Here is a 25,883-nt window from a genome sequence, read left to right as displayed (position 1 = left end):
TTGTTCGAGTTCCCATTCACTCTTATTATAAGACTGACAGACGGCAATGGTTGCAGTTAAAAATCATCATTTGTGTTCTACTGAAGAAACAAAGTCACCTACATCTTGGATGCGCTGGGGGTAAGCAAATTTTCATTTTTGGGTGAACAACTTGTGATTTCTTCTTGTACTGTTTGTTCCAGCGTTTCTTAATTTGTATTCACTCCATATTTAATAAGAAACTGTGGAACTGACACCCATGTCATTCATTTTTGCATCCTTTTAAATGGTTGCTTTAAGCCTTAGCTGTTTTTTAGAACACTAACTGCTTTGTTCCACTGAAGTTTTGTCACATAACCTTTGCGGGATTGATTTTAATGAAGTTTCGCTCTTAATTTGCAGGTCTCACCACAGAGGGCCTTTATCGAGTGAGTGGAAACAAGACGGATCAAGACAACATTCAGAAACAATTCGACCAGGGTACGTACTGATTTTAACTGGGCTCTGTGGGAAATTAGGCTTCATTTGCAGGTGTTTGATGCATGCGGCTAGGACACGTTAGAAGATATTTCACAAATTGGATTGGAGTCCCTGATAAACTCCAATTTGAAGGGTTAATTTGTGTGTTTTATCTTGGCCACCTCACACTGAGTGGATATCTCATCAACATTTAGATTCATTGTGGTTCTGTTTAAGCAAACCATGCACAGTAGTATTCATCAGAAAATGGTCTCCGCTTTCTTGGATAAGTTATTTTAATTTAAAATATGTTTATTTTAATTATTTTATATAAAAATATATAATTTGTATGAAATTTTATGGATGGATGAGTGTGTATTTATATGTAATTTTGTTTTAATTCATTAATTATTATTATTAACTAAATAATATTATCAGATATTTAATAAAGATTATATAATAGCTTAATATATAAATATAATGTATTTATATAGTTTGCAGCTATTAATTATATCTTCAGTAGTGTAATCAGATTACTGTATTAATTACTCGTTTAGTTTTGACGTTAGATTGGTTTATGTAGAGTTGTTTTATAGTCTATACAGTATTTAATGCAATGGCATCAAAACTAATTAAATTACAGAAAATAGTCCCTTACCTTTTTAAGGGAAAAATAATTAAATTACAGTAATTAATCACTTTGTAATGCGTTACACGTATTGTATGCAATATTTTCTTTTAATTTCTAACTTATAACTATCAAGACTAGTGAATACTCAGCAACACTCACCAGCATGAATGATGAGAAACAGGCCCTGAATTACACAATTATGATCTGTCACACTGTAAATGGACCATTCCTGTAAAAACAAACTTGACATTTGTGGCTTCTGACTGGCTTGGTGCCTGCAGGCCTCCATCAAGCTGTGATTTGCACTAGTTATTAGCTTATGCAGGACGTTTTTAGCTTAAATCTCCTTGTGATACATTAAAGTGATCTGTTATGTTCTCTTTTTAAAGCTCAGAACTAAATTGTCACTACGCTGACGATATACTGAGGCAGTTACAGGCTAGCGGTGGGCGGTATGACCGAATGTATTCCATGCCATAAGTAATGTTATTTCACAGAAACTGTTTACATCATAAAGTAGTTATTTTGCAAATTCAATGAAAAAATGGCTTATATAATAAATAACCATGACTATTGTAGATAATGCAGTGAATGCAATCTTTTACTTCATCTCATTTCATTTTTTTATCTTCTCCTTTGGAACTTGATGGACAGGAATCAAATGATAAGATTATTCATAAAGGAAGTCTGGCATCCATGCAAAAGCACCTTTTAGCACGTTATGTAACACTTGAGTTAAAAACAATGGCATCAAAATGGTTGCGCTTAGCAAAAGCTCTTTCTCATTTTTACTTAATTTATTATATTTGCATTCTGGAAAATCTTCAGCCGAGTGACCACATTATTCATTCAGTGAGCCATCGTTTGCCCAAAACAGTCACTATAGGCATCAGCCTGCCCACTGGCCTGGAGCCATTAGTCTTTCTCTCTTTTATTCTTCTCCATCCTCACGATACTGTGAATTGGGTGCTTTTACCCCTTCTTGTGTTCATTCAGTGACTTTGCAGAGAGATCTAATCTGACAGCTGTCATTTCACCTTAAACCCGGCTCTTACAGCCTCTCTTTCTCCTCTCTTTCCTGTTTATTTTCTGTTTTCCCCCCATAGTTTTCCTTCTATTCTGCTCAGTCCCGTTAAATCTGTTTTAGTGGCTTTACCAACACTGATAAAGGCAGTTGGATGCTTACACAAGATCACACTATTTTCGTTCTTCTCTCAGACCACAGCATTGACCTGATAGTGATGGATGTAGCTGTGAACGCCGTGGCTGGGGCCCTAAAGGCCTTCTTTGCTGACCTCCCTGACCCCCTCATACCATACTCTCTCCATCCAGAGCTAGTGGAAGCAGCCAGTAAGTATCGACTCATTAAATTTCTCAATCGTTTCCTCTTTTGTCTGAGGTTTGTGGTAACGGACTGCTTTAGAATGGTTTCATTTTACTAGTTGCATATTGTTTCAAAATGTTCATTAAACCTGACAGTTGTGTAGCATTCGGTGTAGTATGCTTTATCAAACCTTAAAGGGCAGGGTACGTGATTTGCAAAACATTTTTTGTTATGCTGGTTGAAAGTCTCTTCACAACCCGATAGCAGTGTTTTTTTTTCTAGGCTTGATTGTGTTTTTGGGGCGCAGTTTAACATAACAGTTTAACTTAATGCTTTGTTTTTTTGAAAACGCTGTATTTTTCATATATTTTACATTTATTCTATACCTCTGTTTCCATTGTTTTTCGAATGGCTCGTTTGACTTCCTGGGTCTATGAAGCCGCTCCCTCCAAAATACACAATGTGCTCAGATTGGGTAGCTGGCCCAGTGTATCGTGATTCGCTCAGGATTCGCTGAAGCTTCCGGAAGCGCCACGCCCCTTACCATTACCTGTTACGTGTGCTTCTGCTTCAGTGGAAATAGAAATAATGGCGTCTATATTGCTGTATCAAATTGAGCTGAATCAGACCCAGATGAAGAGGGTCAAGCAGAACCTCTGCAATCGCTGCTATAAGACGTTTATAAATGGTATTTCATTTTGTATTTGTGTCAAAGTGTTTAGATGCTGTCACTGCTGTTTGTTAGCTTTCAATATACGATTTTATCCTGATTAAAACTTTACTGTAGCCGAATACATGACTGAGTAGTAGCATTTTTGTAAAGGTAGCGTTTAATTTATAGCATGAACAACTGTTTGTCTATGAACATAGAAGTTTGTTGGTGTTTGTAGAATTTAGCTAACTGGATAGCAAAGCAAAAACGCATTGGTCTTTGTTTACGTCCTTGATGCAACTAGTGATGTCTCGATCAGGTTTTTTTGCCCTCGAGTCCGAGTCCGAGTCATTTGATTTTGAGTATCTGCCGATACCGAGTCCCAATCCGATACTTCTATAATACATCAAAAAAAGAATAAAAAAGAGCGAAAAAAAACCCAGACGTTCCAGGACGTTCCTTATTTTTTATTTAATCACAAACAGAGCACTTCTGTGAGGTAGCTTGAACAATCAAGTAATAAATAACATAAATTGTTCACTTCACTTCACTTTAGTGCAACAGTAAATATAAAAAAGTCTAATATAAAAACAAATATATTTGGTTTGATTTGGGTATGCTGCAGTCTGTGTAATAACTAAAATAATGTTTATATATATCATATTTTCTGGCTAGTTTACTTTAGTTTTTTATAATACACCATACTTTAACCCAAACTGAATAATAAAAAACAAGTTTAAATGGGTAAATCTTCTATTATTATTTTTGATTCTTAATTTTCTTTTCTGTCATACTCAAATTCTTGTTAAAACACATTAGACATGCGTATTGTGTGCATTTTGAACACTTTTTGTGTGAAATTATATTTATTTTGTCCATCAAAAGTGTGCTTTCACTTTAATTACGCGTCAGCAGCGCAGCGTGTGTCTCAATCAGCTCCCTGGTTCAGTAGTCAGGGCACTGATCAGGGTATCAGCCACATTCACTTTCATTATATACTGATTCACGACCTAGGGAGCTAGGGAGCTGATTGAGACACAGGGATAGACTCGGTGCCGAGACGATCGCGGCACTGCTGCTTACGCGACGCTCCTGCCTGACGCTTTACGAGCTGCTCCTGCTGCCTGTGTGAATGCATCCGTTGGTTGACATGCACGCTTAAAAAAAAATGCGCTACTCACGCGCCGCTTACGCTTGCAGTGTGAAACAGGCCTAACTCTGTGCCACCGCATCACTATAGATGTGTTAAGAATAATGAGAATATATATACATATATATCCGAGTCCTGATCGGGAGGTAACGTCCGATTCCGATCGAGTCTGAAACCACATGATCGGGCCCGATTTCCGATCACGTGATCGGATCTGGACATCCCTAGATGCAACCAAAAACAGCAACAGAACTATACGTTTAAAAGACACGTACAAACAATAAAATGTACTTACAGTTTGAAGCCAATAAACAGCAGCTTCTGCTTTTAAAGTGGGAACTGCTTCTTTCAGTAATAGCATTTGTGCAAATCCAGCATTGAACTCGTGTAGATTCTGGAAGCTATCTTCAGTGCCGCATCCAGTGTAGAAAATATCACAGATTATAATGGGTTCTATTATCTTTTGACGCGTCGCTCGCGTCCAGTGTACACAACTCTTCTGCTTCCACATGCTCTGCCACATGGCCTCACCCACTTTTTATTGCGTGTTCCCGGGGGCGTGTTTTGCAGGGTTTATGATGTCACCAACCCGGGAAGAAGCTCGTTGTAGTCCAAACCGGTTATTTTTGTAGGCGTTAAACTTCCATAACTTTAAAAGACAATATCTCCGTTTGCATTGAACTTTCAGCGCTGTAACTTTGCAGATACTGTTTATGTTCAAGCAGCAACATTACACACTAACTAAAGTTAAAAAAGTGAAATCGCAATGAGCCACCCCTTTAAGTGGTCTAAAAGTATTTATATGCATTTCTGTGGAAGGCGTAGGACCATAAAATGTTAGTCCGATCATATCCCTCGATCAAAGGGATACGATGCCTGTCAACGTATGTTTTTACATACCCTCGTGCACACTGTTCACGCTGACATCATACGTCATTAGCGCGTTTCATGCTATGCAGAGTTAAGACAGACGTCAGTCACGAGCACCGCAACCAAAACAGCAGCCACGTTTTATAGTTCCTCCTGTACCAAAATAACGAGCTTATGCTGCATTCACGCTATAACTACCGTAATTTGAAAGGGATGAAAACTCGTGACGTTATACTTGGAGCAGTTTGTGACTCGAATTTATGCATTTCAATGGCAGCACTATCAACGCCGAAATAAATCTGCAGCAGTCAGGTTGTACAGGTCAGTGCTCTTTAAGTTGTTTATGTTCATTATTATAGTAATGTTATGTGCTTTGAGACATGAGGTAGTTTAACGCCGTCTCTCGTGACACTTTTTTTTTTTTTTACTCCCTGCTGTACGTGTTCATGTGTTTTGGAGGAGGCGTGGCTTTGGAGACGCTCTGAAGGGAGAGTGGGAGCCTCTCTGAAAAAGATCTACCATACCTTTAAATAATAAAGTGTGTGAATTTTTCTTTTTTTTTCTCAGTAGTGTTGACACTACCAGTTTTGTGAGTTTGAAGCGTGTTTTTGTACCAAATCAGGGTGTACTTAGTTCAGTTTCGTTTTTTTTTTTTTTGTTTGATCATGCAAAATCTGATGTGATTTACAGACATGAATAAAATTTCACCAACAATTTAGACAGTCTGGTAAAATATATTTTAAAATGGAATTTATTCCTGTGATGGCAAAGCTAAATTTTCAGCAGACATTACTCAAGTCTTCTAATGTGCTGATTTTCACATTTCACACAAGGATTGAGATCTGGGTTAGCACTTTATTTTATTGCTAGTGTAAGAAGGCGTAAGTCAACCTGCAGTTGACTCCATCTGTAATCATATGTCTGACTCTAGCTCTGACCTCAGCCTCTCATTCATACATTAGTCTTCACAAGCTGGCAGTGTGTTGAGGTAAAATGAGGTGGGTTTAGTGAAACAGCATTCACCTGTGACATCAGCACAGGTTGCGGCTACAAGAAAGACAGGAAGTGTGTCTGCTACAACTATGAGATCAAGTAGAGACATGCTCGTCTTTTCAACGGTCAAGTTTTTTTTCTATCCTTTGCATACCGGTTTCTGCTTTCAGCTACGTTCAATATTAATCCTATCACCGCACCGTCTAATCCCAGCCCAAGGTAGCTGAGAAGTCATTTAAATGCATCTGCATTTCCGTTTGATGCTTCCGAGTGCTGAATCTAATCCAGGGCCCCCTGTGACATACTCCTCGTTATTTCTGATCCTTGCTGCTGTAGATAAATGAAATAAAGTGCTGGGATGCTGTTCTCTATGAACATACTGATATTTCATCTTTATCTTCTCCCTCCCCTCGCATGTTCTCGGCCAGGCAATTGTAGCTCATTGCATCTTATAGAGAAATCTCTTTTTGATGATGTTTAACACACAACTGCAAATCTTCTTAATTGTCTTTTTGCTGGAAAAGATGAAATGTTTCAAATCAAATCACCTTTATTGTCACACCACCAGAAGTGGTGGATGAAAGTCTTTGGTACATACTCCAGACAGTGCACAAGACGTGACGTGAACATAAAATATACAAAATACAATAAATACACAGTGTATACAATACAGTGGTTTCTTATGTGCTTCTTAGTTTTCCATGTTCAGTTCTTGTTGAATTTTGTCCACTGATTGCACATCTCTCTGAATGCTGGATTCTGATGGGTCAATTTGCGGTTAAAAAATTTTGTATAATATATAGGGATGGACAGATATTGACCATAAAGATAATCCTTATATAACTTCTGTGTTTTAAAAATAAAACACTAAAAAATAAAATCAGTCATTTAAAATGCTACAAGTGAAGTTATGCATCACAACATTATAATGTACAGTATTAATATTCATTTTGAAGTTTAACAATTTCATTTAACAGTGTTATTAAATTACTAGTTCACAAAGATTAACTTTAAGTGGGCATTAGATTACAAGGTAAATAAGCATAAAAACAAGGGGAAATATGTACAATTAAATATCTAATAATTTGTTTTGAGCGACTTTATTACCTGCATTCAGATTTAGCATTTTCCTTCAGGTCAGTCCTATGTTCATAATAAAAAATCAGTTTAAATGTTCGATGTATTATCTTGTCCTTTTAACAGTTAAGGGGTTTTCCCGTGACTGACAGCGCTAGTCAAAGCATTTATCAGTTGCGTCTTGTTCCGTGTTCACAACAATTCAGTCTTTTCAATGTAAAAGTCTTCGCTATTGACTGATACACTCAAAAAGACGGTCTTTGCCGCCATCTAATGGCATAATAATGTAACGTCTGTTACAGTTCACGGTCAGGGACTATTTATTCTGGCGGAAGGAAGGCTTTAGTGAAAGTTTACTTGATGAAAGTTGCATTGATACATATTTTTGTCTTTAATATTTGTATTGTGTGGTAACCGTTTTATAAAAGCAATAAGGTACTCGAGGCTAGTGCTGTATCGTGAATAGGTCATGGCTGAAGGGGTTGCTTCGCGTCGTGCCTAACAACGTCCTTCAGCCATGACTTATTCACGATACAGCTCAGTCTCTCGTACCTTATTGCTTTTATTTATATATATATATATATATTAACAAATATTGCTAGATTTGTCTTGCATCACTTTCTCACATAACTCAAATCATGTCTTTATTTAGTAATTTATTTATTTAATAAGTAATAAGCAGGTTAATGTATAAATAGCTACTTACTATGACAAAATAAACCCTAGCAGGAAGTTTTTGTATCAACTGGAAGGAGTTGCCACAACTATTTTAAATTCTGAATTTCCTCATTTCTCTGTCTAATGAGTTTGTTCAATGTGTCCTTTTCTAGAAATCGTAGACCATTACGAAAGACTGCAGGTGCTTAAGGAAATCGTGAGAAAATTTCCTCCTGTGAACTACGAAGTTTTCAAATATGTCATCACTCACCTCAACAGGTAAAGCTTTGGCCTTCCCCTCTTTAGTAAAAATGGTTTCTCTTTGTTTATGCTTTGTTGATAAATAATTCATACCAGTGATTGTTATTTATAAAGAGGTTGATTCCCAGAAATCCCCCCACCACCACCCAATTTTGTTAACGTTATGAAACTATATTATGTAAGACAAAATTGTTTAATATATCTTGTGAAAATATATATGTAAAAAAATAGTTAAATTGTAAATTCATTTGTATCTCCTTCCTCCACCAGGGTAAGTCAGCATAGTAAGACCACGTTGATGACGGCCGACAATCTCTCCATCTGTTTCTGGCCTACGCTCATGAGGCCTGATTTTGAGAACAAGGACACGCTGTCCACCACCAAACTCAACCAGTCTGTCATCGAGACCTTCATCCAGCAGTGCCAGTATTTCTTCTATGGTGGTGACATCACAGAGCCCTCCAGTGCTGAGGGGACTCCTCCTCCACACGGCCACGGCTTGGAGTCTCTGCTGGCCCTGCAGCTCCCTCCTCCCCTCCAACCACAGCAGATCCAGCACCCGCTGCCCCCCGAACCCCTCATATAGACCCCCAGCTCACATTTGGCTGACTGCAACATGCTTGTATGTGTGCGTGTAAGCCTCTTAAAATAAGAAGTGAAAAATCTTTTTTTTTTTCTTTTTTTTTTTTCGTACAAAAATGTGACTTGCAAAAGACTTTTTCCTGTTTTTTTTTTTTCCTTCCCTTTTTTTTGTTCCTTAGCCAGACTGAATGAGAGCGAATAAAAACTGTAAAGAAAAATTGTAAAGAAAATGTCAATGTAAATTTGACAGTAAATGTGCAGATTGACTAATTTCAAACATCACAAACTTAAGGAAGATATATTTATAAAACTTTTATTTTGTTTTGTTTTGAAAGACAATGGAGCTGTCAGTCACTCACTAAAACCAACACCACATGCACGGCTTGCCATAATGGCAAAGTGTGCCATTTTTCTGCTTGTGTTTGTCCCCTTTTTATTTCACAATGGACTAAAGATATATTTTTAGGATATTTTTATCTTAAAGACAGCAGTCGTTGTTGGGGTGGTGGTATCCCAAGGCATTTGGGATTGAACTAACATGAGTTTATAAAATCAGGGGCGCCTGCCTAGGATGCACTTTGTCCTACAGACATTGAGCCAGGAGCCCCTCGTACTCTGGAAACCACAGAAAGGGAAACAGCCCACTGCAACCATTTGGCACATCTCAGAGATCCAGGCTTCAGAAGACGCCTGGTTATCTCCGTCTTGTTTCATGTTTGTTCGTTTCGGTTCCACAGACCATCTTTAGAATTTCTATGGTTCTGTTAATTCATTTTGTGAACTGAATTTGCATGTTCTTTGCCACTTGTAATAACTGAAAGAGTAAGCGCGGAGAAAACCCGTAAATGCTTAACTGTTTTTATGCAAGACTTTTTTTTTTTTTAACCTAACTTGTTTAAGGGAACATTAAACTGGGGTAAAATTGTTATATATGTTTGTTTGTGTCATGCCATAGTTCGAATTTTAATATCATTATTTTGGCTTTAATTGTTTCCCTAAAATAGGAAAATATAAATATCTCTATATATATATACAATATATATAAAAGGCGGCATCATTTGATGGCTGTTGAAACAAAAATCACGGGGTACTGGAGCTCTGTATAATCTTGTAAAACCTATAATCAGATCTCTTTGTGGTATGATGTATTAAAATTTGGGGTTAGATCCATTGACTGTACTTAATTCCCTATATGAATAAAACTTTTTTTTCTTTTTTTTTATTAGATGGTACTGAATTTTGTTCCACTGTAACAGATGCTGTTTAGAAAGCTTGCAGTCTTTGTGTGGAATACAGCACAACTCAGAGATGTTTAGTTGTGATGCGAGAGCTTGTATGTGAATGGATGGGAACAAAAATGACAAGATTTATCTCAATTGACTCACTAAAACGGAGGAAAGGGCTCAATAGGGTAAGTGTGCAGCTGCTAGGATCCCATTTAGTGTAGTTTTAAAAAAAAGAGCAACATTATGTTCATATGACTGCCTCATATGATGTACAAACTAAATATTTTAACATCATCTGCTATGTATTATAGTAAATAAATGATTTTGACAAATGATGTTTGCCTGATGTTATTTTTCAGTGAAGAAAATAACCAACCAATGGTAGCGTGCCTTTAAAATGTCCCCAGCAACCAGGGTTGCCAGATCTGCGTAACAAAACCAGCCCAAAGACCAAAAATATACCACTCCCATTTCTAAAATAGAGTAATGTTAATTGTAACATTTAATAATAACTTATTCAAATCAAATTATGTCTATGTTAACATTATTAATGGACCTGAGCTGGCTAACAATCAGCAATGTATTAAGTTTAACAAAGACTAATAAATGCAGTATAAAATGCATTGCTCATTGTTGATATATTAACAAACATTAGCTAATGGGACTTATTGTGTGACCAATAAAATCACCTTACCTTAAGATTGACTGCTGGGAGTTTAAAAGAAGCCGAACTTCACCCTGCCTGCAATGTTGGTTTGGCATAAAGTCGCCTATGAAAGACGCACATTTGTCAGTGAGCGCCGCTGCAGACCTGTGGATGAGGAACGCCACCTTGAGGTGAGGATATGAACTACACAACTCAATCCAAGCGTGCGGTAGCTACTGCACTTTATTTGATTTGTTTACATTATTAGGCAGTAGTCACAATCCCTCAGTGTTTATGTTTTGCAACAAAGATGCTAACACAACTAGCCTCAAGCACAAAATTTAGTGTATATGATAAAATATTCGACATTTCTTTGAAAGGAAGTCATGTTCCAGCAGCTTACTTTCTCAGGAGTCGGCTGAAGCTTTTGCCATCAAAGATGAGAATTTGAAAGGGTCACATACAGTGAAAGGGGGATTGTTCTTACTCTCGAACTCGTATATTTGATCTCTCAAATTTCTTTGCCTTGTGTAAAGAGTAACAAATCATATAGTTATTCTTAGCTGGAGGTGGAGTTCTTGTGAAATATGAGGTTAGCAAATCACACGCCAAAATTTGCCGTCGAGTGCCAGTTTTTAAAGAATGTTCCTTATTATTTAACAAATATTTATGTATGCTAAAAAATCTTTTTATTCAAATATTATAGTTATAGTAATCATTTTAATGAATGAAATTATAAACAAAAAAGAAAAAGTGATTACTGAACATAAATCTGGATAAAATATTATCTCATGTCTTTCAAAACCTGTATGACTACCATAATGTTCAAGCTGCTCTTTTCCATACTATACGTGAATGTCCTGTCCACGACCTCAACTTAAATTTCTGTCATTTCATGACATAAAGATATCAATACAATATAGTGCTTACAATATAGTATAATTACAATATAAAGCATAGGTCATAAAGACCAGCTTTATGATGTGTTTATAGTGTTTTTGTCCTTCGTGGAGCTTGACAGGACCTGATCCCCATACACTTTCATTGTGTGGAAAAAGTAGCATGAATAATCTTCAAAATATCTCCTTTTGTGTTCTACAGGGAAAAAAAGTAGTCTGAACTACATGAGGGTGAGTAAATGATGACAATGGGCAAATTAGCCACCAAAGGATGCTAAAGATAAAATATGTGTTTGCTAACTGTATATTTGGGAATTTGCATTGTATTTGTTAACATGGTGGAAAATTTATGACAGAAGTAAATGGGAACGGTTAATGCTTGGAAGTGCTGCCAACCACAGACTGCACTAAAACACGAGAGTTCAGTTCAGTTCTGATGGGAACAATGTTAGTCACTTACAGCTGCTCGATCTGACTAAACTGACAATAAAAACGACAATCACATCATTGCTATTTCCCCATTAAAATGGCACACTGCCACATTTTGATTTATTTCGTTATCAGATTTGAAAGCATCTATTAGAGGAAGGCAAAAAGCAATATGGCAGCAGGATTGACACTGAATGAGTTGTGATTGAGATGTTCAGAATAGGTCACTATGAATTGACTAATCATAAATAGTAAATATTTGTTAAGAAAAAAAAATCAGACTGTGTATGTGTATATGCATATATATTTTCCTCATCTTAAGTGGCATTTATGCTCATTCAAAACTTTCTAAGGAACATGTTAATATGATAAAATCACATTTTTTTTTTTTAAAGCTCTGAGGGACTGGCTGCCAGCTGTCCAAACAAACATCAAATTTAAGCGTGGCATTTCACCATATCAGTGTCACTGTTCACTTAAACGCTTTCAGATTTGTACCAAAATCCATGGGCGGTGGTGTTTTTTGGCCTTACGCATAAAGATGTGTAACATTTAAAGGCAGAAACATTTAAAACATTTAAAGCAGACGGTCATTTCAACATGATACAGCTGACTAAATCATCTGTCGGTGTACTCATCCACACTCATGCCAGGGAGCAAACATTTGTTTTTGTTTTTTTTGTCCTACATAGAACTGGAGAAATATACTGAATGAAAAGTGAGACATTCACAGCCTCTGCCAAAATAAAAGTCAGAGCATCAAATCCTGAGATAAAACAAAGAAATTAGTTTTTGAATTCTTTGGGTGAAAAAGTCCATCAGCTCCTCAATCTCAATTCAATTTGCCCAAATTGTTGGCAATACGCACTACATGCGTGAATCTCACAAGAACATGTCCTAATCATATTTCACATACATGTATGTAAAACAATGAAGAGTATGTTTTTGTACCATTGAGTTTTGTTGCAAGTTTTTTTGCAACAGTTTCTGTTTTTCCCCCGAACTTTATTGCAAAAAAGTTATGAAAACATAAAAACTAAACTTAATGTATTTATACATCATGCTAGTATGTTATACTACCTATACAAACACAGTAAAACATTTCTGTATTATGAGAATAAATAATGATAATCATATGTATATATTAATATTTTACTCAATATATAATTTATATAACATTAATTAATGGTAAATTATTATTATTTAATGTATAAAGGTAAAGTAACCCAGACATGTTTTTCTGAGACTCACACACAAGCAAACTTTAGAGGGGAAAAGCCATTTTGGTTTGATCAGACAGCAAAACGTCAACTAAAAGATGACAAAACTGTGCTTCTATAAGTTCTATAAGTTCTGCTGCATATGGCTGAAATCTTTATTTCACATTATCATAGAGCGCTAAACTGATCCACCGCTGCATTGCTTTGAGTAAAGCGATCATATATTCTCAACTAATGAAAAAAAGACGTGGACAAAATGATGAGAGAAAGCAACAGTCCTGGTTACTGTAAAACAATCCTGAGATCGATGATGCTGCATTTTGACCCTTCCAGTTTCTGATTGGCTCCATCAAACCACACAACCGGTAAAATCAGTTAAAGCTCAATGGTAAAAGTTTGAAGTGCAGCCAAATATAATATAATCATCGGTTCATTCATCAGGACAAAAACATGTTTGATTTAAGCCAATGAAATTAGTAGTGATCTACAGTATGTCATAAAAAAATACAAGCATTAAAGAAAATTATATAATCATTGACCAAAAATTATCCCCCCCCCCCTCCATGAATAGGCCATTATATTACTCAATTAAATCCAATATAACTAATAAAACCAAAAATAAAATAAATTTTCTAGAACAAAAACTGTTCAAGTGTCAGGCAGCTGCAGTCCTAAGCACTTATTATAACTGCTGATTTTTTTTCCTTTTCTTTTTTTGTCCATTCAGATTTATGAAGCGAGACAATGAACAAGTCGTGGTTTAAGCTCACACAGAGATGTGTTTGAAGGCCGCAAAAAAACATCTTTCCCTTTGCTTTTCTATTTAAACGCAGATCAAATGAAGGCAAAACAGTGCAAGAGGTAAATGGTGCAAGAACTGAATGACTCCAGTGAGTAGCAGACGCCGAGATAAGCAGGATGCACCTCTCCAACCAAACAAAGAGCATGAAACGGAGAAAAGGGGGTCCGTCGGTCCACAAAGATGGGAACATCATTCCATCACCACTTCGGAGTCCGTCACAACCCGATGACGTCCCCTGAACAGAGCTGTTAAATGTGTACAACAGGACACAAAAGGCAAGTGCTTGTTTGTTGTGAACACCACCGGCCTCACGATCACCTGTAGTTCTGTTCGTTTGTTCAATTACTATGAGCCCGGAGGGCTGTGGGCATCTCCGTCGGGCCACAGGGTAGCCGGTCGTCCTACTGTAACGGCTTCCGATAAGGAAGGTGACTGCAATTGCTCACTAACTAAATTTTCATACTCGCTACTGTCGTCGTCCTCATCCTCATCCTCCTGGTCTTCCTGGCCGGTGGCCTGGCGGTTCAGGGAATCTGAGCTCGAGCCGTCTCCGTTGCCCAGGCCCAAACTGGGAGATGGGTGGCCGGGCGAGCCCACGGCTTGGGGCCGCGGTAGCAGTATAGCGCTTGGTGAATCTGGAGGCAGTGTGGTGCTGTAGATTGGTGGAGACGACGAGTTTACGGGTCTCTCTAAGTTGGGCTCCACCGAGGGACCTGAGAGCACGACTCGAGTCAGCGAAGAGTGTGAGGAGTCGGGAAGGGCAGAGTTATCGGGAAGCGTGACAGCGGCTGCCTCTTGTAGTCCTGTGGAAAAAATAAAGACGATTTTAAAAGAAATTCTTTCCTTTTTTTTGCAAATTCACATCAGCACATACTTCTCTCTTCCTCAGCGCTGTTACGTTTCCTGAGAGCGATTTCCTCTTTGAGTTTGTTCACTTCTTCTTGGATTTTCTCCCTCACTCGTTCACTTTGATCTACTTCACAGCACACCGTCTGCAGAATGACAGAAAATTCATAGATAGCACATCCTCAGCATTATGCTAAACATTAGACAAGTATTAAAACATTTAAATGTTATTACCAGGACAAATGCTGTTGGATTTCAACAGTGGTGTGTAACACAGTCACTTCTACTAGCTACTTGTAATGTAAATCATTTATAAATCTATGTCAAGACAGGAGAATACATCAATATGTTTCTAAACTTGTGAACTGCTGTTCATCATGATTTCAAAATAAAAGTTTAAACCTTTGCTTTGAGTTTGCATTAGATTTGATGTCCACAACTCCTCATTATTCTTGTTCAAGAAATGACAGTGGTTGTAGCATTTCTATCGTAAAGAAGTGGCAAAATACTAAAGATTAAGTGGACATTTGAATTAAATGTTATTTGGTCAATATTACACAGGGTCATGCTGTAAAGTGCAACAATCAACCCAGTATCGTGTATCGTCTCATGAGCTAAGTGTATCATCACAGCCCTAATAAAAAGTAATTTCCCTACAACAAAATTGTGGCCAGTGAAAATGCTGAGTGGCTAGTAACTTTGGAAAACCACTAGCCACAGTGGCTGGTGAGCAAAACATTAAGGTTAAGCCCTTGTTATTGACCTACAAACTGTGCTGTATGTTTACAAGCATCTCCTAGATTGATCTTAAAGTTAAGCAGTATAATTGTGTAACTCACCTGCACTCTTTCTTGAAGGGCACTGTACACCTGAAAGATAGCTCGAATGTCTTTCATCACCCCATCCTTATCAAAGAAGTCAGTCCTATAAATAATAATAATAGTAATGTAGTAATAGTAATTAGCAATCACATATTCAAGTATTTACTGCAGCAAAAAAAAAAAAAAACAGCACTAGTTTATGTTTTATGCTGTGTAGTTTGCAATAAGCATCATGACTTGAGCTGTGTAAATATATGGCCTCAAAAACAGATAAGTTTCATCTTTTTCTCTACTGATAGACCAAATATTGGCAAGGCTGATTGATCTGAAATATACCAAACTTGATATTGGATACTGCACATTTTCTGTTTTCAAATATTCCTGTGTAAAATAAATATTTATTTAATATTTAATGAATATAATGAATAAATGTTGAGTAATATATTTAATGTCAGCAAATTTGAGAATGCCTTGCTATACTTTGCTAGCCAGTTCTCTAGATATAAGTATTGGTCAACCACTTATTTTTTCAGATAAAAATACAGTTCAAAAGTTTGTGGTCACTAAGATTTTTTTTAAAGGAATCTAATAAAAGTATTAGATTCTTTAAAAAAAAAAAAGGGGGGGGAAACAACATTTACAAAAGATTTATATTTCAAATAATGCTGTTCTTTTGAATGTTCTATTCATCAAAGATGAAGAATCCTGAAAACAATGTATCACAGTTTCCACAAAAATATTTTGCAGCACAACTGTTTTTAACACTGATAATAATAATAATATTTTTTCTTGACAACCAAATCAGCATATTAGAATGATTTCTGAAGGATCATGTGACACTGAAGACTGGAGTAATGATGCTCAAAATTCAGCTTTGCCATTACAGGAATAAATAATATTTAAAAAAAAATATTAAAATAGAAAACAGCTACTTTAAATTTAATAATATTTCACAATATTACTGTTTTTACTGCAATTTCAATAAAACAAATCCAGCATTGGTGAGCATAAGAGACTTCTTTTGAAAACTTTAAAAACACAATCATTTCCTATAGCTACATTCTGTAACATGTCAATAAGAATATTGAACATTGCAGTCAGGTTGCCTCACCCATGTTCTTTAATGACACTGGCGTAATTCTTGGAGGTATTCGGCACAGATGAGACTTTATATTCCTGTTGACTGGTGTTGCCCAGGTTTGGGATGCTTAGAGATATCCTCTGATTATACCTGCTGGGATAAATATGAGAATTCCAACAGAAACACTCATAAACACGTTATCAGCAAAATGGTGCCATTTGCAAACATTATGCATGGTATTATGAAATAACAATAAAAGAGAAATTATTATAAGTATAATAATTTTTAAAGTTAAAATGAGTCTTGATTTTTCATATTTTTTTTTTCCAGACAGGATTACATATCTCCATAAGTTAGTATTAAATAGCTAGTACATACTTTCTGTTGGGCCTGAAGAGCACATACTCCAAAGCATGTGTGGAACTATTGGCTGTGGAGATGAAACTGAAGAGAAGGAAGACCAGATCTGGGATGCCAAGTATATTGGTCAACTGCTTATGGATCACCTGCTCTCTAAATGACATCTGCTGTTGGGTGTTCCTTCGAAACCGGTACCAGCCGATAACATTCTGCACAGGAAGAAGAAAGTGAAGTGTGAAGTGGGTCGGCTGATTTAAACACACAAAGAGGCACAACGTATCTGTCAAGGTACCTGTTAATAATTTATTTGTCTCTCTCACATTTTTATGCATATTTTATGGTAACTGCTTACTTTTCTTCTATCCTTGAGGATTCTGTTGAGATTTTCTTCATTGACGTTACCTGCATAGTCATAAAAGCTGCAACATGCAAGACAACTGTAAGTTTGATTAAAAAGAAAGAAAGAAAGAAAGAAAGAAAGAAAGAAAATGTATCTTTCTTATAACATTCAAAGTTTGGGGCAGTAAGATTTTAAAAGATTTTTTAGAAGAAATGAATACTTTTATTCTGCAAAAAGTGACTAAACTGGAGTAATGGCTGCTGAAAATTCAGCTTTGCCATCACAGGAATATATTTTTAAAATATAGTAGTATAGAGAACAATTTCACAATACTACCTTTTACTGTATTTTTTGGTCAAATAAATGTGGCTTTGGTAAACATAAAAGACTTCTTTCAAAAACATTTTTAAAAATGGTACCGACCCCAAACTTTTAAATGATAGTGTATATTTTTATAACATACAATAAACCTACTAAATCCAATGCAGGATGTTCTTACCTAAACAGTTGTGTACAAGGTTCGTGATTATGGACCTCTGAAATGCAAGTAAATGCAAGTGATCAGTTATATTCAACATCTGAGTAAAATAATCATGGTGTGACAGTTCAAAAGGTCTAAATTTAAATATTCATATGCATACATGCAACATTAACCTTGGAATGGACAAATAAAAGTAGGCAGGCAGTATGCTGTCATGAGCAGAGTTGTCTAGAGGACTACATGACCTTCATTATGACTTCTTACTGCAAAAATAAGATACTATCCAGGACCACATTTAATGTTGGAGGCCTTTGTGAAATTCTTTGTAAAGTGATCAGAGACGAAGGGGTCTGGGAGCAGCGCCAAACTCAGAAAACATGATCTCTTAATGTTGGAGAGGAGCTATTTCCAGCATTTCTGAGCAAAAATTGGTCTACTTTGATGTATGAAGCTTTATCTCTGAGGCCTCAAGACTTTTCTCATCAATATTGGCTGACACAAACTTAAAAACACAAATCCAGTCGAAGTGTTGGGTGGTTTATCAGGTTATTGACAACCAGGGCTGACTGCTACAGTACTTTGGATGGTTGAGAATGAACAGATTACATCAGCCATATCTTGAACTGATAACGCACAGGAAGGTCATCACGTCCTCACTGTGAAACATGTTATGTCTGTGATCTGAGACTGGAATGAGGTTTCCACCAAGGATTTCAGTGATGAGAATGGTCATGAAAATCACTACATTTGTATCTGTAGCTTTAAGACAGTAAAAAATAATCAAACATGGTTTTACCTATTACAGTGAGGAATTCTGAGCTACCGATGTGCGAGTCGCTGATGTTTAAAGTTTCCTCTTGTCTCACTTCTCCCAACAGGAAGCCCTCCTAAAAGAGTCAGTAAACATTTTTGCTGTACCATCAAAATTGACTTTTGCATATTGAATATTGCAGTATTTATTATAAATGATTTATCCATGCACATCATTTTTAATCTTTAATCAAAACAACTTCCCCTCCCTCTCACAGTGACATCTCTTCTCTTCTCTGATGACGTGTTTACTGGCACGAGGCCGAGCCAACCTGTCACTCGCATGAGATCACAGCAATAGCAAACCACAACCATCCAACGATCCAATCAATTCCCAATGGACAATCATTTTTTCTTGTTCGAGAAGCCGTTTCACTCAAATATACACATCACAAAAGGGAAGACAAGGCTACAGTTTCATTCCGACTTTAAGATAAATATGGACGAAACTGAATAGGCACCTTCCACAACTTCATGCAACTGTTTAAAAATTAAGTAATCATTATTAATATTATTTTTTATTACAGCCCTATTACTACATACAGCTTTAAACCTTTGTATGGTTTAGCAATTTCCTAGCAATAAACAAAAATTATGCTGTCACACCATCTGGGCTACTTGGGTTCAGTTCAGTTTAAGTTTATTTGTATAGTGCAATTTACAATACATATTGTTTCAAAGCAGCTTTACAGAAAATGCTTGTTTCAATATTACAATTAGGAATTATTCTGTCAGAGATGAGTGCGTCAAGTGGTTAGTGGTTAGTAAACATCATGTATTCAGTTAAGCAGACACAACAGTTATGTTAGGCAGACTACTAATAATAAAATATGAAATTAAAGTTGTTTTATTTTTTTTGCCTTACAGGCTGAATGCCATTTAAAGGGGGATACAGATATTTAATGTGTTTAAAAAACAAACAAAACATGAAATTTGCACCTTTAATGGTCATGATATACCAAAGTGTACATGTTAGTCGAATGTGCCCAGAATTCATGCAGTAAATGTGTTAAAAAATAATGCAAATTTGTACAAAGAGGTCTGAAAAACAGAAATTTCACTGCTGCAATGAAAGAACAACAGAAACTTTGTTCTCCAGGCACCAATGGCCGTTTACGTGTTCAGTTTGAGCAACTAGATTGCATTGAAATGGCTGATTATGTTTTACAATTAAAATAAAATTAGGTCATGAAGGTGGTTTTGTATCAAAAGCCCACATATAAATTTTTAAGATGTTGACAGTCCATCCCACAAATACGTTCAAATCAAAACTAAAGTGGTTGTCATTTTGATAGTCAATAAGGAAAAAACAGTAAAAAAAAAAAGTAATATCTTTGACAGGTTGAAAACAGGTTAAGCATAACACCTGACCAACCAGCTCAAGACAACTATGCGAAGCCTGCAGGGTCAATGGCAGATCACCTACTTCCTAATGTCTCAGATATTACATTAGAGAGAATGACACAAATAGCAAAATTCTATAAAAATTATCATTATCATGTTAAGCAATTTGTGAATACTTCATTCAATATGTCTGTTACACATTCAAGTTTGCATTTGACAGTTGTTGCTGACAAACAAGTTAGCCAGTCAGCTAATGTGATCATTTGGGGCATGGACACCTATAACACTATGTCGACGAGATTTAATTCACTGAACGCTACCGGGCAGAATACATTAATGATAGCGAGAGATGATGCACTGAATTAACGGCAATGCCACTTTCGGGCAAGCTTGTAAAATCCGTCGGCTTGTAGGTTTGCTAGCTGTCACCCTGACTGCGTCTCAAAACCTAGTAAGCTGCCTATCTAGACCGCATTTAGTTTTGCATCAAAGGCTTGTTCTGAGTCAGCTCTATTAGAATTACGATATCTGAAGCGCCGCAGACATGAAATACTACAAAAATACCAAAGACTTGGAATTCTGCATGTTCTAATGCACCCTTGATCCTTACCAACGCTGTCTAGATAGACAGCTCACCAGGTTTTGATACACAGCCTTTCTGTAGCCACACCAGGAAGATGACACCGGGAAATGAATTAATTCTGATTTGATGGAATAAACTGTTTGTTGTTTCGCTATGCGATCGTGCCCTTAAACATTCAGCCTCAAAGTCAGGTGACAACGTACTTACATGGTCAGAATTGCTGTTGGCACTGTGATAACACACAGAACTAAAAGTGTATCCCGAAATTGACGCCGCCATGATGGAAACATACGCGCCGAGCCCACAATCCTTTGCGCACGCACTGTCCAGCCTGTCCATGAATAAACATCTTCTGATGAGGTAAAAAATATATATATATCATAATGCTGACCCTAAAATGTGAACAGGCGTTTTTATGTTTGACAGGATATATTTTAATAAATACATAAATAAAATGTTGTGCATTTATCTGTTTGGTATATAAACAAAATATTTTCCTTGAAACCCTTACAACTTTATAAATAAAACGTTATTAAAAATACATTTATATACTTACTTGGTATGTAAATTATAGTATTTACCTTACAATTCGTTATAAATAAAACGTTAAAAATAACATTTATATGCTTATCTGACGGAAAAAGCATAGCTAAAAAAAAACAGAACAACCAAAACAATAATAATCAAATTCTGACATATTATTTACATAATTGCAAATTCATTAACTGTTTTTTGAAGTGCACCATTTGTCAACTGTATGTTTTTTTATTTTAATATTTATTTAATATATTTTCTTTTGAGACCCTTCATTATTATTTTATATTCATGTCAAATGTGTATCGCTTTGCTTTCAATTTTGAATATACAATAAAAGTGTTCAACTCTCAACCTTTATTTTGAAGTGTCACCGGAAGTTGTTGAGACAGGACGTCATGATGGACTCGTCAATGAGCAGCATACATGGGGCAGAAAACTGTCTAATACAGTGTCCAGAACCAGAAGAAGAGTTTGCTCCGTCAAAACTAGGAACAAAGGAGTAGTAAGAGATTTTTGCCCTGGTATTACTCGATCTCATATGATAGGGAAAAGATTAGCACATGGGTTACATTTATGTTTTTGCTTCTCTGACACCACACATGGATATTTATATTCTGCCCAGCAACTGCTGCAAGTGAAATGTTACTCCTGTATGTTAAATAAAACCAAACAGGATTGCTTTGAGTGATTGCTTTGAATGTAGTGTGACTGATGTTGGTAATTAAGTGTTTCTTACCAACTGGCTTTTCTACTGTTTTCCTTGAAGCTGGGATGATGCTTATAAGAGAGAGCTGCAGACTTACAAAGACATTGGAGATGTGGGAGAAATATGGTAATTTTGCTGTTTTGTGTCACATCACTCTAAAAAATAACTGTAAAAAAAAAAAGAAAGAAACAAATGTAAACAGTAAAATGCTGTTTTCCATTGAAACAGTAATTTACCATAAAAACGATACATTCTGGTATCCTACTTTCTCGAAAACGACAAATATTATCCAGAATACATTGTTTTTAAGGTTTTTATTTTTATTTTTGTGTAGTGTACTTGTTTATGAATGCCCTTGCATATTATGATATGAATCTAAACCAGCACCATCTTCTGGTGTGTTAGTTGTGTTCTGCAATTTAGGACAATATAAAGACTGCAATTCTTATGCCCCTGATCAACCCTTAGGTTTGGTGAGGAAAGCATGAACAGAGTGATCCGATGGATGGAAGCACAAAATATATCTGAAAATGCTGCCGTACTTGACATTGGGACTGGAAATGGGATGTTTCTTGTGGAACTGGCAAGTCAAAAGTTCACTGTATATCTGCATTTAGTTATGGACTCTATTCATTTAAATACTTTTTAAAATCATAAAAATGTAAATTAGTATAACTATAAATGATGATAATCACATGAATTATCCCCTAAGGCCAAGCATGGATTTTCAAACCTTACTGGAATCGACTATTCTAAGGCTGCTGTTGAGCTCACTATAAATATTCTGGAAGAGGAAGGCTTAAAAAATGTTAAAATTCAGGTAGTGGAAATAATTTGCTTTTAACTCGCATAAATCAAGTAAATAAATTCACTGCTCTACTAAAGAGCGCAGAATGAAGAATGATTTCTGTTTGTCTTTGTGTTTTGCATGTGACTTCAGGTGGAGGATTTCTTGAACCCCAGCACAGAATTGAAGGGCTTTGATGTATGTATAGATAAAGGCACATTTGATGCCATTAGTTTGAGCCCAGAGGACAGAGAGGAGGCAAAAAAGCGCTATGTGACCTCTTTAAGAACTGTTATGCAACCTGGCAGCTTCTTCATCATCACCTCCTGCAACTGGACCAAAGAGCAGCTGCTGCAGATCTTCAAACCTGGTACCAGAGCTAAAGCACATTTCTTTAACTAACATTGTTTCAAATACTGAAATGATTGTACAATAATTGTCTCTTGCAGGTTTTGAGTTGGTACATGAGCTGCCCACCCCCCGTTTCCAGTTTGGTGGTGTAACGGGTAACAGTGTGACAGCTTTGGTATTTAAACAGATTGACTGATCTTCAGGTTTTTTTAAATGTTAATTTTTTCATTGTAATACCATTGATTTAATTCTATAATAAACTCTTTTTGGAAAATGCTTGTTTTTCTTTATTATAAAGATAATGCAAGTAATTAAATTTTGATTTACCCGTTAAATATAAACTGGTGTAGTATACGGAGATGAACACATGAGGCCAGTATTGAGCTAAATTTAATGTTAACATTGTCCATTTTTACACTGTTCTCATAAAGTTGATGTCTTATATATAACAGAAACATGAAGTTAATTGCTGTGTACAGTGTTAGATAGTTATTTTTTGTCTTTGTATGTTGGATTTGTCTGAAGATTTGAGTAATAATTTTTTTTTTCTTGTATATTTCTTAATGTATTCTGAAACTATTGAGGCCATACAAAGGACTTAAATTTAATGAGAATTCACGGTTGTAATGAAGTGCATTAGAACTTGTTAAATGTTTACATTTGTTTGTTTTTCAGGCAGCACTGTAAAAGCCAATTTAACACAGAATTATAAAATCGATTTAACTAAATTGTCAAAAGCTCCTTTATTTGTGCTACATAATTTAATACATTTACTAAACATCCAGTAATTTAGCTATTTTCACGGACCAGAGCTTCACCTGAAGTTTTCATAACCGTCCCTATCTAGAGAATATAATGAAAAACAAAGACCTGAATTTGAATCTCTCTTGGCACCTTCTAGGGATAAAAACAGAAGTTTACATTAAGCCCTGAAGGCATTTTTAGAGTTGTTTTTTTCTGAGTAAAGACTCATAACTCCAAAACTATAGTGTAAAAAGGTAGGTAATGTTTGATAGAAAACTTTTTACATTTTTAGATAATTTTTTTTTTCTCATGCTGAGAAACTGCTCATAAAATACAAAATATATATAATTTTTTATTGTAATTTTACATTTTTTTTTATTATTATTTGACATGGAATAACTCAGGAAGGAAATAAGGTAGGATGACAGTCCTTTTTTGGTGAAGTTTCCCTACATGTGAGCTGCATCTGGTCAAATTTTGTGATGATAGCATAAAGTAATCAAAAGTTACAGCATTTTGAACCTTTTTGTTTAGGTCTTGATGCCCCTTAATGAGCATTTTTAAAATAGTTCCTTCATGAGTAACGACGCAAGGAATTATGTTGATTTTTATGGACTCAAAATCATGCCATATAGTTTTGCAAAAGAATAAAGTATTGCAAAATAAAATAAAGTTTTGCAAAAGAAAAATAAAGTATTAAGCAAAAAAAAAAAAAAAACTGTTTTGCAAACAAAAATAAAGAATCGCAAAAGAAAAAGTACTGAGAGAAAAAGTTTTGCAAACAAAATAAAGAATTGCAAAAATCAATGACAGCTTATGAACTTTGATCTTATTTTATCTCTGCAACAGATATTTTCCATGGTCACACTTACCAATTAATGAATTTCAGTCAAGTCAGCTCGTGATACTGTTTTCCCTTTGCGCTGCACTTTTCTGTGCGTTTCACTTCATGGTACTGTTTTGACGTGGGGTGGCAAGTGCAGTTAGAGTAACAGAATATGTGTGAGAATGTTGCTATAGTGTGACTATACTGTACTGCAAAACAGACGGTAGCTCATTCTGAGGGATAATTTGAGCCACTCAGGATGTGCTGCCCCTCTATTGGACCCATTTTATCAAGACAGAATGAGGCAGTGCTTCAGTAGTGTCCCATGGCCAAACCCTGGCTTCCTACCAAAGCTAAGCAGGCTTGAGCAAGGCCTTGACATGGATGGGAGAACTTTTTGAAAAAACTTGAATGTCATTGGAAGATGCTTTAGTGAGGCCACCTTTAAACCGAGGTCCTGACTTGCCATGGTCATTAATTGCCACTTTAATTAGTAATTTGACCTCATTAATTATGATGGTAGCACATTCTGATAAGGGTGGTTTCACTACAGTAGCTGTAGGATTGCCAAATATCACATTTATTTTTTCACATTGATTTGTATAGCGCTTTTTGGGTGTCCCGAGATAAAACAGAAAAGATATGATATGCATTATGTGAACGTTTGGCTAAAGAGTTGCGTCTTTAATCTAGATTTAAACTGGGTGAGTGAGTCTGAGCCCCGAACATTATCAGGAAGGCTATTCCAGAGTTTAGGAGCCAAATGTGAAAACGCTCTCCCTCCTTTAGTGGACTTAGATATGATAAAGGTGTCTCCTGGAAAAAAGGTTGTTAGAGTAACTCTAATAATGTTAGGGTAACGTTAGAATAAAGTTAGAATAACATTAGTAGAACGCTAGAATAACGTTAAAATAATGTTCCCCTAATGTTATAATAATGTTAGGGGAATGTTATAATAACGTTAGGGGAATTATAGAATAACGTTAAGGGAATGTTAAAATAACATTAGGGGAATGTTAGAATAATGTTAAAATAATGTTAGAATAACATTAGAATAACTTTAAAATAACATTAGGGGAATGTTAAAATATTGTTAGAGTAATGTTAAAATAACATTGGGGAACGTTAAAATAACTTCAAAATAATGTTAGAATAACGTTATAATAATGTTAGGGGAATGTTAGAATAACGTTAAAATAACATTAGGGGAATGTTAAAATAACTTTAAAATAATGTTATAATAATGTTAGGGGAACGTTATAATAACGTTAGGGGAATGTTAGAATAACGTTAAGGGAATGTTAAAATAACATTAGGAGAACGTTAAAATAACGTTAAAATAATGTTAGAGTTATTCTAACATTATTTTAATGTTATTTTAACGTTATTTTATTTTAACATAATTTATT

General features: G+C 35.8%; 3 protein-coding genes across 7 annotated transcripts in view; 2 read left to right on the top strand and 1 right to left on the bottom strand.

The window, feature by feature from the left end:
- arhgap5 (Rho GTPase activating protein 5) overlaps nt 1-10,196 on the top strand; it is a 39,440-nt gene extending 29,244 nt beyond the window's left edge. For both annotated transcript variants that reach the window (XM_048191442.1, XM_048191443.1), the window contains exons 4-7: nt 382-459; nt 2,288-2,419; nt 7,966-8,071; nt 8,324-10,196. In XM_048191442.1, the coding sequence (XP_048047399.1) occupies nt 382-459; nt 2,288-2,419; nt 7,966-8,071; nt 8,324-8,639 (632 nt within the window). In that variant the 3' untranslated portion in view covers nt 8,640-10,196. The remainder of the gene's footprint in view (nt 1-381; nt 460-2,287; nt 2,420-7,965; nt 8,072-8,323) is intronic.
- Nucleotides 10,197-11,913: 1,717 nt separating this feature from the next.
- On the bottom strand, nt 11,914-20,865 carry abraxas2 (abraxas 2, BRISC complex subunit). 2 transcript variants are annotated; one of them, XM_048191444.1, is made up of 9 exons: nt 20,731-20,865; nt 18,583-18,673; nt 17,805-17,841; nt 17,318-17,384; nt 16,984-17,174; nt 16,636-16,758; nt 15,543-15,627; nt 14,732-14,849; nt 11,914-14,660 (listed from the first exon to the last, which is right to left on the bottom strand). In XM_048191444.1, the coding sequence occupies exons 1-9, from the start codon at nt 20,860-20,862 to the stop codon at nt 14,203-14,205; spliced, it is 1,302 nt and encodes a 433-aa protein (XP_048047401.1). In that variant the 5' UTR covers nt 20,863-20,865; the 3' UTR covers nt 11,914-14,202. The 2 variants fall into 2 exon arrangements, with proteins under 2 accessions (XP_048047401.1, XP_048047402.1); XM_048191445.1 differs by having other exon boundaries at nt 16,636-16,755.
- On the top strand, nt 20,756-23,178 carry eef1akmt2 (EEF1A lysine methyltransferase 2). Of its 3 annotated transcripts, XM_048191446.1 has the most exons (7): nt 20,756-20,883; nt 21,426-21,562; nt 21,827-21,892; nt 22,235-22,349; nt 22,479-22,586; nt 22,707-22,923; nt 23,003-23,178. In XM_048191446.1, exons 2-7 carry the CDS (start codon nt 21,456-21,458, stop codon nt 23,098-23,100), a joined length of 711 nt encoding a protein of 236 aa, XP_048047403.1. In that variant the 5' UTR covers nt 20,756-20,883; nt 21,426-21,455; the 3' UTR covers nt 23,101-23,178. The 3 variants fall into 3 exon arrangements, with proteins under 3 accessions (XP_048047403.1, XP_048047405.1, XP_048047404.1); XM_048191448.1 differs by lacking the exon at nt 20,756-20,883 and having other exon boundaries at nt 21,448-21,581; XM_048191447.1 differs by lacking the exons at nt 20,756-20,883; nt 21,426-21,562 and adding an exon at nt 21,583-21,710.
- Nucleotides 23,179-25,883: the final 2,705 nt, after the last annotated feature.

This window comes from Megalobrama amblycephala, linkage group LG5 (assembly GCF_018812025.1).
Source record: "Megalobrama amblycephala isolate DHTTF-2021 linkage group LG5, ASM1881202v1, whole genome shotgun sequence".
NCBI classification, from domain to species: Eukaryota; Metazoa; Chordata; class Actinopteri; order Cypriniformes; family Xenocyprididae; genus Megalobrama; species Megalobrama amblycephala.
The sequence above is the reverse complement of the archived record's forward strand: the minus strand, read 5'-3'. Positions and strand labels throughout refer to the sequence as shown.